This window comes from Sminthopsis crassicaudata, chromosome 2, assembly GCF_048593235.1.
Source record: "Sminthopsis crassicaudata isolate SCR6 chromosome 2, ASM4859323v1, whole genome shotgun sequence".
Taxonomy (NCBI): Eukaryota; Metazoa; Chordata; class Mammalia; order Dasyuromorphia; family Dasyuridae; genus Sminthopsis; species Sminthopsis crassicaudata.
Genome location: NC_133618.1, coordinates 377,314,552 through 377,335,175, shown reverse-complemented (window position 1 = coordinate 377,335,175; position 20,624 = coordinate 377,314,552). Strand labels below are relative to the sequence as shown.

Here is a 20,624-nt window from a genome sequence, read left to right as displayed (position 1 = left end):
CCACTATATTTGCTTGTCTTCAGAAGTCCTTACCAGATTTTCTGACACAATTCATCAAACTAATTTTTTTTAATGGTAGTACTATATACTAGTGCAGAAATCTGTTTAATTTGATATTTAAAATAATATTTATTAAATCTAATGTAACTATAAGTTATAAAGTTAACTATAAAGTTATAAACTAATCACAAGTGAACGATCATTGAATATCACAGAGGTGAGTATATTGGGTGAGAGTGACCAAAATTTTCTTCTTAGAAGAAAGCAATAAATTTGGTCTAATATCCAAATTGAGATGGAAGAATAAAATAAGATAGAACACAGCTCTCTCTTTCAGGAATTCATCAGTCAGATGCTAGTCTTAGATAAATAACAATAGGTTTTTTCTAATAGACTAGTTTGGGGGGAGGAAAGGGGAAAATGTATCTATGATCGATCTAATCTATATGTTTTTGTTTTTGTTTACTAACTTGGAAGGAATAGTTAAAGAATCCTTACCCCCCCCCCCATCCATAAATCAGGTTCTTAGTTAATATTTAAAAACTTTATTTTATTAGGTTGTTTCTCCAAAGGAAGACAACAAGACAGCAGGTAATCTCATTTAAATGTTTTAATTTTGCTTTTATCAAAATGTCTATTTCATAAATATATTTCTTCTTTTAGAACACATTTTTTCTTTCCAGGACAGTAGTAGCCCATAACTTTGAATTCCAGGGCCTGAAGTTATTTCTTCTTGAGGTTGCATTCTACTAGTGAAGATAAATAATAAGAAAAGCACCAGGGTTCTGTAACGGGGGACAGGATAAATGTGTACTTAGTAATAAACTAGCTAATAAAAGTCATATTAAAAATGATTAAATATTATTTTTGTACCCAAATTTTTTTGTATGTGAGGTAACTCACTTTTTCTCTAGTTTTAGTTTTTTTCATTTATTTAGTTCATGGACTAATGAAAGATAAGAACTTCAGAGTACAGAAGGTGAACCAGCTAAATCTCAGAAACAGGGTGAATTAGGATACTAGGGGATATGTGCAATAAATAGGAATAGTGCTTAAAGAAATTATATAGCAATCCTCCTCTCACAGTGAGCTTTGCAATAAGCCAGGTTTTTTATTAGGCTCTTTCATCCAATTTTTAGTTCTACAATTTCTTTAGGATGTGGAAATTGTTAAGAGCTCATAGAGAAACCTCTAAAGTTATAGGAAGACTGAGAAAGCATTCCAAATAGAATAATTTATTCCTTGTTTGTTTCAAAATTGTCACAGAGTGAAATGCTCCATCTGTAAAAATTTGAGATATCTATACCCCTTTGAATTTCAAGATTATTCATTTTTTGATATATTGAATGAAATTCTTTGTAAAATAAATAATGTTTCTTAGCATTCCTAAAGAAGGCTATTAAAATTTACCTTGATGACTTAGGGTCATCATGATTGAAATAACCATATATTTTCATTGTATGCATAATAACTAGTATATTTACATTGATATTCTTGGAGCAGTTAAAGCATAAATAATTACTCTCCCTCATGCTAAATGGTCCTAGACTACTGTGCTTTTTGAATTCTTGAGTCTGCTTTTTCTGTCTCTGCCCTTGCTATCAGTAATCATTTCTTGCTATTATCAGTGTGCCTGTCTCTCAGGTACCATCCTCCATCCCTCCCTTGTACATTGTTCCGATATGTTTTGACTTGAAAGTAAAATATTGTTGAATGCACTGTGGCAAAAATAAGACTAAATTGATTTCGAGTGAGAACTTTGAGGAGGATCTCTCATTTGAACAGAAATGAATTAGCTTTAGTGAAGAGGACTTTGAAATTTATTTTGGCTGAATAGGGCTTTATTTGTTTTCTTTAGTCTCAGCTATGTATTAAAGAATTGAGGTTGCTTTATAAGTGAACTTTTTGAGATGTTTTGTTAAGGCCCAAAAATTATTTAGAGTTCTATTTTTTTTTCTTAAGTAGATTTATTTATTAAATTTTTTTCCCCATCTCAACTAAAATTAGAAAATAGTGGTTGGAGAAAAATTAGAAATTTTTTTTTTTAAACAATTTGTCCTTTTAAATGTAAATGTGTAATGGTTTAAATAGATCCTTTCTAAAGTTTCCTTGCAAGCCATATGAATAATTTTCAGTTATTTTTCCTAAAAGCCCAGATCATTATTTAAAAAAACAAAAAAAAACAAAAAACAAAAAAAAACTTTTTTATTCTCGTGAAGAAGTATGGGTGGCTTTTTAATGCAGTTTTTCTTTTTAGAACCACCACCATCTAAAATCCCCAAAATTGAGACCACACACCCACCAATACTACCTGTACATCCACCTCCAGGTAAGTTTTCCTTTGAGATTAGCTGATTGGCAGCCAGGTTTTTTCTTTATTTTGTTAAGAAAGATTTGGAAAGAATAGTTACTGTGGAGAGAGTCATCTCTCTTGGATTTGTAATCAAAAGACCTGAATTCAAATCCCACTTCTCACTACTTGTGTTATCCTGGGCAAAGTCACTTAATCTCTCTAGGCTCCTATGGCCTTTAAGGTCACCTCCAGTTTAAATTTATGAATCTTTGAGTCATTGTGGATCTGAAAAAGAAAAGGGATAGTAGTTACTATTTCATAAAGATTCTTTTCAAGGACAATTGTAATGAAAATCAGCCCACAGATGAAGTTACAAGTTAGAATCATCTTTTAGTTATTATCGATGGGCTTGTCTAGTAACTATGCAGAACACAAGGCTTCGCTGCCAATTTACTCCTCAAATTTTTCCCCTTTGAAATTTCAGACAATAATGAAGTAAATATTAAGGTAGATATGTTCCTTATGGAACTCTTGACTCATTCATCTAAATCACTAAGAGGTAGCAGTAATTTTTAGGTTTCTTTATTGTCAGTAAAATAAAGGGGAAGATATGTTAGGGAAACCTCTTGCTCTGTTTTGAGATGACTATTAAATACAATGTTTAACTTGGGACAAATCTATTTAGTTTTTTAAACAGACAATTAGGAGCCATATTATTGTTGAAAATGAATCATATTGCCACCATTGACCTGTGCATGTCTGAGAAAACTCTTGAATTTTTCATTGACACACTATTTCCATATTCTGTGCTATAAAATTTGTGCATTTGTCCAGTGTCTATTTGCATATAGCATATATTAAAATTTACTGTGTCATCTATCTAGTATCCATGTTGTTCTAGTTTTTCCCAGTGGAGCTTATCATAACTTCTTGGAGGCAGAATCACTTTTTAAAATTTACTTGTAAATTCCCATGATTACTCTAAATATAAGCTTAACTTTTATGATTTTTTAAAAAGTCCCCACAATCAAGAACAAAGTTTGAGTTGCTCATTTGCTATGTATTTAACTTTGTGTTAGGGAACATGAAAGAAACTTAAAACATAGTCTGTGTCTCCAAAGTTACTACTGCTCAGAGTAAAAAAAAATGTAACCAAGTTTAAGTATGATGTGAATTATAAGAGCTAATGGAGTTTAAAGAAAAGAACATGGTATGTGCTAGAAGAATCAAAAAGAACTTAACAGAGAACTTAATATCTCAGCTGAGCCTTGGATAGTTAAACAGAAGGGAGAGTGCATTCTTAGGCAGAGAATAGAATGTGCAAAGAAAGTTATCTTCACAGTATGAAGACTAAAGCAGGAAATATAAAGGAATAGAATGTTAGAATTTTAAGAGCAGAGTGTGATCTCAAAGTGGCATGTAGACCAATCTCCATCTAATATAGGAATGTCCTTTCTGGGACCTCTAACAAATGATCTGTCAGCTTTTAAAAACTTATTTATAAGAGGTCTATTGTAAAGCCAGGGTGTAAACACTTTTGGAAAGTAGAATACAGTGGTAAATTTATTTTGGTAAACAATAGAAATAAGAATTTCCTAGTTAAAAGAAATATAACAGGTAATCTAATAAAATCCATACTGGTATTCCAGGATCTTTTTTACAATATATTTAGCAAATAGTCATCTAATCTCAGTTTTGAAGATCTCTAGTGAAAGGGAGATCCACTATCTCCCTAGGAAAAAGCCTTTTGCACTTTTTGATAGCTCCTGTTATTAAAGAAATTCTTCCTGATATCAAGCTCAGATTAGTACCATTTATTCATTGTTCATGGGTTCTCTCTGAGGCCAAACTGAACAAACCTAATCACTCTTCTAAGTGACAAGTATTTGAAGATGATAGTTTATCAAAGCCTCCTAAATATTTCCTTGAGGCTAAACATCCCTAGTTCTTCAACCATTCATCAGGAGATAGTACCCTTTATTATGCTTTTTGCTGCCTTTAATATTTTATATTTTACCAGTTTTTTTTAAAATGACAGCCCAAATTAAACATGTGATCTGATTATAGCAGAGTATTGAGACTATTAAAGTTCCCAGGAAACTCTGCCTAAGATCATAATAGCTATCCATAGATCATTGTGGCTATTCTATGCCAAGAGCTACTGGGCATATAATAACCAAGAAAAAAAAATAGCCTCCCAAGGAGTTAGCACTCTTCAGAGTAGAGTATATGCATGTACATAAGCAAATGTGGAATAAATTCAAGGTAGTTAGGGAAGTCACTTAGAATCAAGTAGCAAAAAGACTTCTATAAGGTTATGCTTGAATTGCAACTTGAAAAAAAGAGGAATTTGGTAGAACAGAAACAGAGGTTCAGAAGGGAATGCATTCTAGGCCTGGAGAACAGCAAGCATCAAACTAGAGTGACAGAGGTGGAACATTTTATATATAAACAGACAACCAATTTGATTGGACTGGAAAGAGCAGGAAGCAGAAGAATGTATAGTAAAACTGGAACAATAAATTGGGATCAATTCTGAAAGCTTTTAAACTAAACAGAGGAGTTTAAATTTTTATCTAGAATCTCTGGAATTTTGAGTACTATAGTGACTTAAGGAAAACATGGAGAAACTTGAGAAAGGAAAGACAAGAATATATACTAAGGTTGTGACTGCACGAGTGCAATAGAAAAGAGGAGTCAGATGAGAGGATTGTTGTAGCAATAGAAACTAATTGGATATGTGGAGTGAGGAGTTGAGGATAACACTGAAGTTAAAATTTTGCAGACTAAAAAGCTAGAGCCATGACTTATGTGAGTGATTGAGGTCTGTTAGTGTAGTGTATAAAGAACAAAAAGAGCCTCCTGGGTTATAGTACACCTACTGTGAGGGATCAAACTATAAATAATGAATCTAGTGTAGCCATTTTAAAATTTTTATCTTATTTTTAAAAACAATAGGAATATAAAACAAAAGTATATATTGTCATGTGCCCAGAAGAATATTAAGGAGCATTCAAAATGTATAATAACAAATTATATTCAGGAATGTCTTTTTTTTTTTTTTTTTTTTTTTTTTTAATTTTGTTGTAAATTATTCTTTTGCTCTCTGGTACACACCTTTTTTACTTTTTTTTTTCCCCTTTCAATTTTAAACTTATGGTATACATTTCCCATGTAAAAAAATATATATATTTGTCCATGTTGTGTTCCTTGAAATTGATCTTTCACATTGACTCTTATATGTTAAATTTTCTCTTAAGTTCGGGTTTTGTTGATCAGAAAGGCCTGAAAAATCTGCAAGTTCATTGAATATTCATTTTTTTCCTCATTCAATATTACAGATGATTTTGCTGGATATTATTTTTTTTGGCCACAGACCTAGTTCTTTTGATTTCTGGCAAATATAATTCCAGAATCTGTGGTCTTTTATTGTGGCTGCTCATAAGTCCTGAATAAAATTTGAATTTTTTTTCTTGTTTCTTGAAAATTTTTCTCTTTGATCTGGGAGTTTCAAATTTTAACAATAATATTCTTATATGTTTTCCACAAAAGATCTCTTTGAGGTGGTGATTGGTGTATTTTTTCTATTTCTACTTTGTCCTCTTATCATTCCAGGACAATTTTCTTGGATTAATTTTTGCATTATTGTGTCAAGGTTCTTTTTTTGGTCACAACTTTCAGACAGTCCAATTATTCTTATATTTTCTCTTCTTGATCTGTTCTCCAGATCTGTTGTTTTTCTCATAAGCTGTTTCACATTGTGTTCTATTTTTTCATTCTTCATAATCTATTTTATTTCTTGGTCTCTTATAGCTTTATAGCTTTGCTGGCTCCCCCTTGCCCAATTCTAATTTTGAGAGAATTAATTTTCATCTTTGCAATTCTGTATCTTTTCTAGTTAGCTTTTTTTTCATTATCTTGTTTTTCTTAGATGGTTTTTATTTTTTCCTTAATATGTCACATTTGATTTCCTATATTATTGATAATCTGTAAATTCTTTGAGGTAGAAGCTTTTTTTTACTTCATTGTCCTCTTCTGAAGATGAACCTCAGTCTTCCTTGTTACCATAATAAGTTGCTATATAGTTGGGTTCTTTCTTCTTAGCTGGATTGTTTTTTGTTTTGTTTTGTTTTATCAGAGGTATTAGTATAAGCCCCTTTCATCATGGGGTGGAGAGATGGTGCCTCTAATTTCACTTCAGCTTTCCCCTATGACCCAGGAACCCCAAACCAAGAACTCTACTTCCTACAAGTGTCCACAGCCAGCAGTGTCCCTGCTCCTCTGCCTCTGCATTCACCAAGTTCTAGTTCTTTCTAGTCCAGCAGCACAGTTGGGCCTGGCATTCCTAATCAGCTGAGGTTCACTCAGTCTTCCTGAACTCAGATCCAACTGTACAAACAGTCCAAGAGGTTTCTGTGGTTCCTGGTAAGGCTCCAGCCAGATTCGATTACATTGGGGCTCTCCATTTGATGTATTTGCAGAGCTAGCACATGGGTGTTTGTACTTCACAAGGGTTAATCCCTGACTCAAAATGTCCTCTTGACGTTTCACCAGTCTATGTTCCACTCTGAGGCACATTTGTTCTGTTTGTGGGAGAAATCTGAAGAGCTTGAAATTTGCCAACCTACTTTGCCATCTTTGCAGAATCTTCTGCCTACTGTTTTTAAACCAAAGAGAAAATGCTGTGCAGAAGAAGAAAGTAATTAGTAATATCAGATGCTGTGGAGAAGGCATGGGTGATTGAGAAAATAACATTAAATTTGCCTATCAAGATCATAAATAATTTTGGAGAGGTTTTGAATTATGATGTCGGTACTTAATCTGTGTCTTTAGTTCCCTTTTTCCCTCATAAGAAATATCATCTGTTCTTGAATACCCTAAAAATTATGCTGTTTACAGCCTGTGTTTCCTCAGCATTTATTTTGCCCCACCTATTTTGCTTCTGTTTGACATCTTTATAATGCCATTTCCATTTTTCTAATATGGCACATTTAGGGACTGAGCTTCAAGATCCAAATTCAGTAGTACCATTTATATTGATAAAGAAATGTGTTAAAGGAATTGTTATGATCTGTCTTTATATCTCACACCATACTTTCTTGCATCTTATTTTTTCCCCTTATCATTTTTTGCTGCTTTATGAAGTGATGTTGCTTATAATTTTCTGTCACAAACTCTGGAATATTTATAGAAGAGTTGATATTATAAAATAGTATGGTCCTTGTCCACATCTCATTTGTCAAGGTCAAGTTTTAGAGAGCTGAGATGGTTTCTGAACTAGTCATCTTCACTGTAATTGATTACGTCAATCATAGTTTTTATAAGGGATGATAAATAGTCTGTGGTGTTTTTATTTATAATGGAATAACAATCTTCCATTTTTAAATAGGTCAACTTCCAGATAATGAATAAATCTTATACTGAGAGGATTGTCTGGAATTTTTCCCCAATATAAATATTTTGATTGAAAGCTTTTTTTGTTTTTGTTTTTTGTTTTATGAATGTTAATTATTTTTATCACAGTCATTTCTAGAAATACTTTTCACCTTTTTGTACTGAAATTGAACTTTTCTTTGGAGCTCACAACATTAAATAAAATACCAGATTACTTCATCTAAAAACATACACAGTATTCTGCTAGAGTAGTCCCCTTCCAGCCATACAGGGAATATAATAGGCATGTTTCATTATCTGTTCTCTGAGATTGTTACTGATGAAAGATTATTCTTTAAACAGCTTTTTAAAAACATTTTTATTTTGTTGAGTAAGGCATAGTATTATATCTAATAATACACATTTTTATTTTGCTTTATAATTTACAAAGCTTTTTACATTAAATATTTCATTTGATTCTCCCCATTTTTCAAATTCTTTTTGTTGTTGTTGTGTTTTGTTTTAAAGACAATTAGAGTTAATTAACTTGCCCAGGGTCATACAGCTAGGAAGTATTAAGCGTCTGAGGCCAGATTTGAACTCGGGTCCTCCTGACTTCAGGGCTGGTGCTCTATCCCATTGCACCAACTAGCTGCTCCGATTTTACAAATTCTTAACAGAATTAAATGATGTTTCTCTACATGGGTTCCCTACTGTTCCTCAGCACATTGCCATCATTTTTCCATGTTATTAGAATATTTACTAAAACTTAGGCTTTTGAAATGTTTTAGTCTGTTAAAAGTTTGCCTATTGTTTGGGACGTGAGAACAGAGGACTTTGCAGAAAATTATTTTAGTTGTAATGTATACATATAGCAGACCCCTAAATCAGAGCCTCTGAGTGGTATTTACATTATTTTGGTATCTGAAATTTCTTTGATTAAAAATTGAGAATGAAGCAAAAAATGGAAATGTAAATCAGATTAATAGCTATTCCCTTCACTTTTTGTAGTTCCTCTTTTCTTTTCCTGAGGCAATTTGGGTTAAGTGACTTGCCCACGGTCACCCAGCTTAAATGTCTAAGGTTATTTTTGAACTCGGGTCCTCCTGACTTTAGGGCTAATTTTTTTTTTTTTTTTTTTTTTTAAATAGACCCTGAATTGAATGATTATGGTCATTCCTACCAGCTTGTCATAGTACTGGAGCTTTTACCTAGACTAGAAGAATATTAAAAAGCTTCCTAATAAGTGGAGCTATCCAAAAGCAAAATGATCAGTCTCAAGAGGTAGTTGCTTGCTTCTCCACTTGAAGTCTTAATGCTGGGTGGCTATTTGGAGGATAACTCATAACATATGGATTGAAATAAAAAGCCTTTGAGATTTACTCTAACTAAAGTGGATCTATAATCTTGGGTAAACAAAGTAGCAATTCTTTGATCTTCCAATTTATAGCCATGGTTCAATGATGGGAGTATAATTTAAAGCTTTAGCCTCTTAGCATTATCATTGTACCAATTAAATGAAGAGCTGTACCTCTTGTTTTTTCAAGGGTAACAAAATTTTTGTTCCCTGTTTTTTTAATAGCTTCAACTTTCATGACATTGAAGTAGACAATTCATATAGAGATTTTATTTCTAAAGAGTTGCCTTCTATAGATGTTGTGTGGGCTTGATCATTATTTGTCGTTTCACAGTGTCATGGTTTGGGATCTCTTTAAGTACAGTGAGTTCTAAAGTAGAAATTTATAGTTCTAAAGAAAAGATACTGTAAAAGGCTGAATTATTATTTTCAGTAATCTCATTCTCGGTGGCCTAGAGAGGAAAAAGTACATTTCTTATTTGATAGCATAGGAACCTATTGCTCTCTCTTATTTTTCCGTCATCTTCAATTTCCCAATGTATCCTTTCTCTCTACAAAAAACTGTACCTTATGGTAAAGAATAAGGGGACAATTCAGCAAAATTAACCAAGTTAGCATTGTGCTACATCTATAGTCCCACCTCTATAAAGATAGGGAAATGCAGTATCATTTGTTAGCATAAGATTCATGAGGATCATCATCCTCATATCACTGGGCCTAGCACATAGGAACTCAGGAAATGTTGAAATGAATCCAGTTTGACTGAGAATCAATAAGCATTTCAGTCCCTACTTTCAGGAGTTCATTTTGTCGATAATAGCACATTCACACAGATGTTACATTTACATATATACACATACAGAATAAATATGAGTAATTGAAGGATGTGTACCAACTGTGAGTTTGGAAAGGATTCTTAAAAGGGAGGTGGAGGTGTGCTGAAACTTAGAGGGAACTGGGAGTTCTAGACCAATACAGCACATTGGACATTATTAGCACGTTAGCCAAGGCCCACATGCAGAGGCTGGACTGTCATGATTAGGGAAGAACAAGTAAGCTAGTTTGTCTGCAATGAGTAAGCAGAAATAATGTATATATTCACCTTGAAAAGGAGAATTGTAGACAAATTGTGAAGAGCTTTAAGTGACAAGAGGAGATACTGATTGTAATTATGTATGCCTTATTTCTCTTCATGTATGATCAATTGAGGGGAGTGCTGAACTGGCTTATTTTAGCTATCAGAACACAGGCTTGAATTCCTATTCAATGTTTACTAAATTGTTTGCATTTGGGCAAGTCCTGTTATCTCTAAGTCTTATAGAAAAAAAAAAAGAATTTACCCCTTAGGATTTTTAGGAAGAAAGCACTTTGTGGATTTTACTTACTTTTGGGGGGAATATAGAAATGAAAGTTACTATGATTGTTATTTCACATAATGCTAGCCATGTAAGTTATTTTTTAAAAATAATTTAGATAGTCATTGCTAAACATAAGTCTAAATTATATTCCTGTTTGTAATAACTAGCATTTTATTTTGACATTTAACAAAAAAAAATATGAAGATAATGTGCAAAAGAAACCAGGAAGAGTGTAAATAGATTTTTTTTTATTTTTTTATTTTTTTTTTTTTTTTTTGCTGTGTGATTATGACTTTTGATAATTTATATTTAACTAATGTTACAACTATTAACAAAGCATTTCCTGAAATATAGCATTTGTCTCATTTGTATAGTGATTCCTGTTTTGGCCTTTTCTCTCCTCTTTAGAGCGTAAGCCAACTCTCACAGCTGCAGTTTCAATGGGAGAAGGCGAGCAGACTGGCACAGTGGAGGCTGGAGATCTACCAAAAGTCCAGATTCCTCCCCCAAGTCATCCTGCCCCTGTACATCAGCCACCACCTCTTCCTCATCGCCCACCACCACCACCACCTTCCAGCTACATCACTGGAATGTCAACTACAAATTCCTACATGTCAGGAGAGGGTTATCAAAGTCTGCAATCCATGATGAAGACAGAAGGACCAGCCTATGGGGCTCTGCCTCCAGCATATGGACCACCCACTCACTTGCCATACCATCCTCATGTATATCCTCCTAACCCTCCTCCACCTGTTCCGCCTCCTCCAGCATCATTTCCACCACCCAACATTCCCCCACCAACCCCTGGATATCCTCCCCCACCAACATACAACCCCAACTTTCCACCTCCACGATTGCCTCCAACTCATGCTGTTCCTCCCCACCCTCCTCCAGGGCTTGGGATGCCACCTGCTAGTTACCCTCCTCCAGCTGTGCCGCCAGGTGGGCAACCTCCAGTGCCACCTCCCATTCCCCCACCTGGCATGCCTCCTGTGGGAGGTTTGGGACGGGCAGCTTGGATGAGATAACATGATGCCTCTTCTCCCCCTCACTCCACCCTACCCTTTTTTTTTTTTTTTTTTTTTTTTAATCAAAAAACAATTTTTTTTTTTTTTTTAAATCACCTTTGAAGTTTAGTTTAAATGGCAAAATAGTTGAACAGCAGGGTACCTTGTATAAATGCTACACAGCTGCAATACAGAAAGGGAATGAAAGGGTGAGCTTGAACTCTAGTGGGCCTTGTATGGTATAGCTTCTTGTATAGCTATTGCAAAGCCAATTATAATCTGATTTTATACACTTGATTAATTTAAAGTCAGTTGTTACTGCACTGGATTACTTTATACTAGTAAAAACGTTTTAACCAGCCATATTGGCTCAATAGTTATCTGTAAGGAGTAAATTTCCTTTTAAAAATCAGTGCCTACTTTTGCTGAAAAATAAGTTTTAAATAATCCAATATCATCTAAAGTCAAAACTCTGTTTTCCTTCAGTAATACTCTTCAGCGATACATGATGCTGTTGTCAGACTTTCTTGGTTTAACTGGTATTATCAGTCCTTTCATTTTAAAATTGTTTTGGACAGGTTGGCCTTGCTGAATTTGGGGCTGTTCTTGTTTGTTTGTTTGTTTGTTTGTTGTTTAGTGGGGGGAGACAAGGGAATGGAAACCAGACCTTGGAAAGTAATGTATGTTTACATCTATTTACAAATTCCTGTACATACAGATATATTTTTAAAGTGTGAATGTAACATCATACTGTGAATTCCATCTTGGTTACAAATGAGACTCCCTCAAGTTACCTACCCAAATAAAATCAGTTCTAAAAATATAAGAATGGTTTGTTGGGGGAGGAAAGTGGATTTCAACTTAAAACCTCAACTGTTGCATCTTTTCTCTGCCTTCTCATGCTTCTAGAATTCATTTCTACAGCCCCAAATCAGTTAGCTACTGACTGGATCCTACCACTTTCCCCACTGAGTCTTATGGGCTAGCTTATGGGGACTAAACTGCCACTGTTTTTGTGAACTAAGGGAAAAAAACCCATTGCTACCCAACTATGTCTTCATATTTCTGTTCTCTGAATGACCATGAGTCACACTGAAGTACTTTCCACCTTAGGAGAGATTTTGTAACTGAATTAGAACACTGTAATGGATTACTCTAGAAATCTGTGGGCTTGCCTTTCAGAAGGACCTAAATTTAGTCATATATGGGAGAGATATATGGGTGAGGAGACTCCTGATAGCTACTCAGCTGCAGAGGCAATTTGAAACCAACAGTGAGGCTGACCTTAATCACCAAGTTTGAAGACATCACAGCTTGATTACAAAGAAGTTTATTTCATTTAACTGCAAGTATACACTATCACAATCATATCTCTGACTTCATTTTACTAAAATATTTCAAATCAATATTTTTAACCACACATTATTTAAAAACTATTTTCCTCCCAAGAAAATCAAAGGTTTCAATAAAAGGTAAAAATCCGTGCTAAAGTCTAAAGGGCTCTTTGTACACAAAACAGTAGGAACATAACTGTTCCAATTCTCATTTAAATCACAGTCTATGGAAAATGGGGGGTGGGATAAGTGGGGCACTGTCAGGTCACAGGCTATACAGAAATCATACATTTGCCAGAAGATTTCCACAGAGCAGCACAAAGACCCCCCACTTCATGAAAAAGTTTTATTTCTGTAGTCACACGCTTTTGTTTAAAAGATCAGTAGTATCATTCTTAACTTCACCAGTTCAAAAAATATGAAAGGTCACTTTCTTTTTAAACACTGAAACATAATGCAAATGCCATTTGAATTAGAATGTACTGCCTTGTGCTCAATAGGTTTGGATTCTGTGGTACAATGGGTCACCCCGACATAGTGTGGTGTGGTAAGCACTGCAGTACAGGTGTTTTAATGAAACTTTTCTGAAACTTCAGAAAAGGTGTTAAATTGCTCTGGAAAACAGGAAAGATTTAGTATTAAGAACAACTAAAATCTAGGCTTTAAGATTCATTAGTATTCAGGTGTTTGTATATCTCGACTTATGCCACTGTGTACTTCCATAGAGGTATATCTTATTAGATTCTTTATAAAGTTTCCTGTGTCCCTCAAATAAAAATTGAAACTTAAAGTCCATAGGGGAAACAATAGCTTCTATTTTATGGGAACTTTAATTAGTGCCACCTTCCACTTGGAAGCTAGCCCGTTCTGATTTTGGTGATGATAATGCCAAATTAATAAGAGACTTTAAGTTTATATGCCAAGGTGCTGCCAAAAAGGTGTGATTCTATGGAACAACTTGTACTCCAGTTTGGGAATTTGATGTTAGCAAAAAGTCTTGAGAGCTAAAAGAGACTTGTAACAGTATTTGATTTTGGATTTATGGGTCAAATCAGTGTGGTTATTGTTGCTTTGTGGAGTTGTCTTAGCCAAATCATTTCCAAATACACATCAGAGATGTCTGTTGTCTCTTATTAAACTGAATTGCTCTCATTTGCAGGTTTGCAGTGTTGAGAAAAACTGAACATTGTGGGAAGGAGTCATTCATCCAATAAAGGAGCCTCTTCAAGGCCATTATTTTTAGAAGTCCTTGTAATGATATGAAATCTGCCTCATAACTTTTAAACTATTATAAAAATGTACTTTATACTTTGCAAAGTGTATTTGCATCTCAAGATTGAATTAGTAGTGTTAAATTTTCATTACTACTCAAAAGCTCCATGATTGAGAGAAGTCATACAAATGAGGGAAACCACTGAGTGAAAGGGGAAACCTCTCATAATCACATCCCATGAATAAATGAAGATTGGATTCAGTATTTTTAAAATGTGAACTTTTAAAGACAGTGTAGGGAATGGAACTGGACCTTTGGTATAGGAAATTCCCACTACCAACTTAATACTTGGCCACAACTTTTACAGCTTTAGAGAATTGCTTAGAGCACTGGAAAGTTAAGAGATGTATCCAGGGTTACATCTTGTTGGCTTGCTGGAAATTCATATGCTATGTCTCAATTTTTAAGGAAGGGAATTCAGATAACCATATGATGTTAAAAGAGAAAAATGATTCAGGAGAGCTCTATTTCACTTTAAATAAAAGTTAACAGGGAAAAAAATTTTTTTCATAATTAATTGGAAATGACTGTGAACTAAAACTGTTGGGCCATCAATGAATCAAGACTTTAGATTTAGAAATGTAGACACCTAGAGCTGAAATATAGCCCAAACTCTGGCCCCTCCAATGTACAAATGAGGAAACTGTTGACATGACTAATCTTAACATTTTCCACTTTCCAGAAAAATGTTTCTCATTTTGTAGAATCTTCAATTTTGCAAAGCCCTTTTATGTCCATTATCTCACTTGATTCTCATGGCATCTGCATGAATGAGATAAATGATTCATGACAAAATAGCCCTAGAGAGAATTAACTAAGGCCACATAATAACTGAGAAAGGACTAGAATACAGATCTATGAATTCCCAATTCAGTACTCTTTCCACTATTCTAGAGGGTCAGGTCTGATATCCCAATAGTTAAGTGCCAGTCTTCCTATCCAGGTAGTCCTTGGGCAGTGCCTTAATTCTCTTTGACTATGGAAAATTCCTTCCTGGCTCTAGTCAGCTTAGGTCAGCTCTGGCTCTGCTTTCAAATCCATTAATTCCTATTTACTAAGTAAAAGAATTGGAAAGAGTTCGAGCTCATATGCAACCCCAGCTAAGGTGCTGAGAGAAAAGGCTTCCAAAACTGCCTTCTGGGTCTCTAAATAGAGACTTAGAGGGTTGGTTCCAAACGAAATTCATTCCTAATTAAAAGGTCAAAAATAACTAATTTTATACTAAACATTTGTTTCTCAACATAGTTATGATACATTGGGGAAACAAATATAGTTTACCTAGATTTTAACAATGCAATATAAAGTATCTGGGGAAACACTGAATAGATGATAGTGCTATTAAATTGATTCAGAAATGGATAAATGGTTCATGGTCAGTATATCAATAATTCCATATGAATTTCATAGGGTCAGGGATATATGCTTGGACTATAATAGTTTTTGTTAGATTTAGATCCTTATCAACTTTGCAAGCCAAACACTGTAATAGGTTAAAATCAGACCAACTCTAATGAGATGCTATTAAGGATAAATGTAAAGGCTTACACAAGTTTCAAAAAGCCACAAATACAAGATTGGGTCAGACAGAAGTTCATTAGAAAATGTCTAGGGATTTTTAAAAATCCATGCTCAATATGAGTTGACAGTATGTGTCAGCCAAGAATAGCTGTTTTCTTGTGCTGTGAATGAAGAAAGGCAGTATTTATGGAATAAAGGGATATATATATATTTTTTGGCCCTGGTTGGACCACACCTAAAGAGTGGTCTTCACTCCATTTTAGAAAGGATATGGAGAAACTGGAGGGAGGGGAAGGAGGGGAAAAAGATGATGGGGAAGAATAGGTGCAACTAGAATGACAAAAGTCCTTGTGTCTAATTCATAGAACCATGGATCTAAGAGGCTAGGAGAGATTTGACAGCTGCCTTCAAATACTTAAAAGGCTATGTAATATAGAAAAATTTGATTCATTCTGTTTGGCCACAGAAATCATTACTAGGAGCAATGGCTAGAAACTGCAATTAGAGGTAAATTTAGGCTTGATATGGGGGGAAAACTTAGTTATTAAGAGTTATTTGTCCTAAAGTGAAATTAGGAATCAGTTGGTTTCCTCTACCACTGGAGATCTTTAAGCAAAGAGCTGGGAATGGTTTTTGAAGTCCCAATGCTAAAATATGTGTGTGGGGGTGTGTGTATAAGTAAATAAGCACAGGAAATTTTTGAGATGGCAATGTTTACTTTCTGCAGAGGCCTTTGTTTTCCCTTCTTCCAATTAAATTGGACTAAAACATCCCTGAATTGGAAAAAGGGTAGCCTGTGATATAAAATCATCAAGAAGCCTAACAGAGCAATTCAATGAAGAACAAAAACCCTCAAGATTTTATAAACATCCATTTATGATGAACTGATAAGAATCTCTCTAGATTCTCAGTCTTTTTTTGTCAGAATATGAGACTTGTCCAGTCCTTTCAAGCAAGAAAAGCTTCCATGAAGGGGCCAAGAATTTTATTTCATCTAAAGAATATTCACTTTCTGGAGAGCCTTGTCACTAAAGTCTGGGCCACCCAAGAATAAAGCACAGCAAATTAATGAACTCCTATGTGGAAAGTGTAGGAAGGAAAAAATCTACATTTATAAAATCCTTGGATACCTGAAGTTCTCAACCAAGACTTAAGTGGGGAGAAAAAGTAGACTAGAAAAAAGCAAAGACTCATTTTGGTCTTTGCATTAACTCATACTAAAGGGGAGCTGAAAACTAATTCCTCAGTGTTTTCACAGAGCACTTCAGGCCCTGATGGGAGGGCTGAACTTTTTTTTTTTTTAAACTTGCCTTACAGGACTCAAGCTCAGATTTCTATACTTGGCTCACGGCAAAAAGGACCTGCACTATGAAAAGAAAACTGGTGGATTGTGAGAATTGGCCACCATTGATACTAGGTCATATTTATCAAGATATAAATGTTCATCATGAACTGATATTCTGGTCCATAGTGTCATAAGGAAAGTTATTCACATGAGGGAGAAAAATCATATGATAACCTTTATTCTGAGGTAAGTAAAAGGAAACAAAAGAAGCCCAGAATCTCATTAGTTTCTTTCTGGATTGAATTAAGTATAAGACAGAATGAGATGAATCTTCTGATATCTTGAGGGTCTTTTCCCATAGGGGATTCTAAGAGCAGAAACTAGACTTATCAAAAATTGGTCGTTCCCACCCCCATACCACCATGACCCCAGGAACTATATGGCTGAACAACCTCCCCCCCCCGCCCAAAAGGAAAGTGGACCGTCTAGGCTATGTTTTAAAAAATCCAACCAGGAATTTGCATCTCATTCTAATTTCCTCTTGAAAAAGCCATTTTAGTAACAAATATGGGAAAAGTTAGCCATATATTCAAGCAGGTGAAAGGGGCTTTATTGGCCACCAAAACCTCTTTAATTGGGTATTTCTGAAACAGGATAATCAGGAGTCTATTTTCAGTATATGGAAAAGGACTGCTTCCCCAGTGAAAAGCCATCCCAGGACCTCAAGAGAACACTAGGCCAAAGCTGCCATATTTACAAAGAACACCACAAAAATAATTCTGGCAGCCAGAGAGTGAGAGGTCCCTCTCTCTTATGCATATCTCATTGTCCCATTCCTAAGAAGTCGTTCCTCCTATACACTCATTCCTAGTCTTCAGAGTAAAACTCCTACAAGGGCCCCTTGAACTGGTTTCCTGAAAGGTGCTGTCGGATGGAAGGTTTGGAACTTGCTGCATCTCCAAGCTTTCTCCATACAACCTGTGGGAGACAGAAACAAATCTATAAATAAATGGGCATGCCTACTGAACTGGTTCAGTCTGCCACTGAGTGGTCCAAAACCAATATAATTGCTTTCACATTCATTGATCACACTATTGTCTCATATAGCTTTCTAATTGTTTCATATAATAATGGAATAGCAGAGCTGTAAAAGAACTTAGAGATCATCTAAGTCTGGTTTCCTTGCTTTAAAGAAGAGGCTGAATCTCAGAGCAAGGAACATGCCCATGTGGTGCAGAGAGAGTGTTAAGGGTGGGGGGATGTGACTAATCTCAGTTATCAATGTTTCACATTGCTTTAGTACACAATATATGCCTTAACAGAGAGCATTAAAGCAAGGAAAAACCTTAGGAACCTGGTCTTTTGTCTTTCCCCTTATTTTTTCAGATGAGGAAACTGAGGCTTTTAAAAGGATATAACTATGGTCTCATCCACCTCAAAATTCTATAATTTTGTGTCTCTCAAAAAAACCACCAAAGAGCTAAGCATATGTCCTTATGCCAATGATTTCTTTTACTAATTTTCACATTCCAAGTTGAGGTCCCTATTCTCCTGTACTGTTAGTAAAGGTCACTAGATGGCAACAATGGTCCAAAATGCAAACTAATCTACATAAAGAACCAAGAGCTTTTTATTCTGTCTCTAATTTCAAGCCTAGGAATCAATCTGGCTAAGAAAAATGTCCCCAAAGCTAAGAAAAATGTCTCCAAAGTAATACTTTTATTTGGATGGAGGGGATGGGGGGTACCCATGTGAATGGGCAAGGAGAAGCTTAGGAGAACCAGACTCCATGGTCTCTCTCCAGGTATAAACATTCACAGGTCAAACCTTTTAGCAATGAAACCTTGATATAGTTTCACTATATGTCTGAGTTACCACAGAGGTTTTCTTCCCAGGAATCAACAGTTTCTCTGGATCATTACACTCCAACAAGAACAAGAATACAATAGGATGTGAACAGGCCAAATCAATCAATAGGTTGGTGGAGTAGAATGAGTATTAACCTAGCAGTCAGACTCAAATATCCAAATATAAATTTCCTGTCTCTTTAACTAATTCCCTTTGTGATTTTGGAGAAATATTTTCCAAATTCTCCTCAGTTTATCCTGTAACAATGGAAATTTGTAAAGCTCTTTGGAGTTTCAAAGTATCTTATATTCATTATTATCTCCTCTGGTCCTCACAGTGATTCTGGAACACGGTAGCAATTATTATCCTTATTTTCCAAATGAAGAAATTAAGATTCAAGTGGTAGATAGCTCTTATGTTAGAAATGGGCCCAAGTGACTGGTCTTAAAGGCAAGGGACCTTTCAATTATATACTTTGTCCTAATTCCCGTTTACTCTCCATGAACCCCTCAATTCGCCTAAGACAGGTAGACAAAGGGAATGCTTCTGTTATAAATTCTCAGAACAGGAATCACAGAATGTGTGTGTGGAGGGGGGACAGGAAGGGGAGGAAGCAACAGAGATCATCTACTTCCAGTCTCATCATTTTCCAGGTGTAGAAAGAGAAGGGATTTCAAACAAGTCATAGCACTCTGAAATTGTACATATATAACTTTGTGCAAAGCTATGTAAAATTAAACTAGATATTTGTCAGAGGTAAAGATGTCACTATTATTACAGTCACTGTGAGCAACGGCCACATTAGCTGTAATACACAGAAAGGCACTAAATTGATGCTACTTAATAAAAAGCCACTAGACTTGGGAATCTGGAGCCTAAGATTTCATCTTCATTCTACCACTTGGATAAGTCAATTAAATTCTAAGCCTCAGTTTGTATCTCTACTCAGACTACTGACCTCACCAGGTTGTTTTAAGATAAAAATGTAAAGGGCTTTATAAACTCTAAAGCACAATTCAAAATTAGTGGTGCCATGTCAGGCCTGGATTCAGGAAGACTGGGGTTCAAATATATCCTCAGGCACTTCTTGGCTGTTTCAGTATCCTCATCTGTAAAATGAAGAGGAAATGGCAAACTGTTCTAGAATCTTTGCCAAGAAAACCCCAAATACAGTCATGAAGATTCAAAGATGACTGAAAACAATAACAAAACTATGTAAATGAAAGTTATTTTAAATGAGGAAACTGTACTCTAGAGAGGTAAAGTGATTGCTGGTCTTGAAGGCAAGGGATCTTTCAATTATAAACTTTGCCCTGATTCTCTTTTATCCTCTATAAAGCCCTCAATTCACCTAGGACAGGTACACAGGAATGTTTGTGTTATAAGTTTCCAGAACAGGAACCACAGAATGTCAATGCTGGGGAGGGAGGAGGGGGAAGGGGAGTAGAGAGTGGGAGAGAGAAAGCAACAGGGAGATCAGCCTCATGTATTCAGGTATTGCTGCAAGGAAGAGGGGGAACTTCAAAAATAACAAAAAACAAAAAAAAACTAATGTCCCTCTTCCAGATATTTGTCGGTAGAGGGCAGCACTTACCTTGTTACAAAAGGCAAATGAGCCCAGGGACCATATTCATTTGGTTTCTCCCTTCCTCTTCCTCACCCTCCCCCCTACTCCTGCCATTGGTATAGGATATTATCAATTTTTAAAAATCCTCTACAAATGGAGATTTGTACCTCATAGTGACTGCCAGCAATGATCGAAGATTGAAGATGAACTCAGGTCTTTTTGTCTCTGAGACCAGATATTTATTTAATCTCACACTTCCCTTTAACACTATACAGTATACTTTCCCCAACTCCAAGAAAATGGTATCCTCAAAATTTCCCTGTAGGTTACAGGCAGAGAATTGATCTTTGGAGAAATGGTAGAAGTCACAAACCCCAGGACACAGAAACCCCCTCCTCCCAAAGTGGAAGA

General features: G+C 35.2%; 2 protein-coding genes across 6 annotated transcripts in view; one reads left to right on the top strand and one right to left on the bottom strand.

The window, feature by feature from the left end:
* Positions 1-12,209, top strand: part of CCNK (cyclin K) — a 37,843-nt gene extending 25,634 nt beyond the window's left edge. For 3 of the 4 annotated variants that reach the window (XM_074291332.1, XM_074291331.1, XM_074291333.1), the window contains exons 9-11: positions 558-591; positions 2,258-2,329; positions 10,790-12,209. In XM_074291332.1, coding sequence (XP_074147433.1) covers positions 558-591; positions 2,258-2,329; positions 10,790-11,409 — 726 coding nt within the window. In that variant the 3' untranslated portion in view covers positions 11,410-12,209. The remainder of the gene's footprint in view (positions 1-557; positions 592-2,257; positions 2,330-10,789) is intronic. The other variant, XM_074291335.1, reaches the window with a different exon arrangement.
* Positions 12,210-17,020: 4,811 nt separating this feature from the next.
* The window catches only part of CCDC85C (coiled-coil domain containing 85C), a 182,867-nt gene continuing 179,263 nt past the window's right edge, over positions 17,021-20,624 (bottom strand). For both annotated transcript variants that reach the window (XM_074291336.1, XM_074291337.1), the window contains one exon: positions 17,021-17,776. In XM_074291336.1, coding sequence (XP_074147437.1) covers positions 17,687-17,776 — 90 coding nt within the window. In that variant the 3' untranslated portion in view covers positions 17,021-17,686. The remainder of the gene's footprint in view (positions 17,777-20,624) is intronic.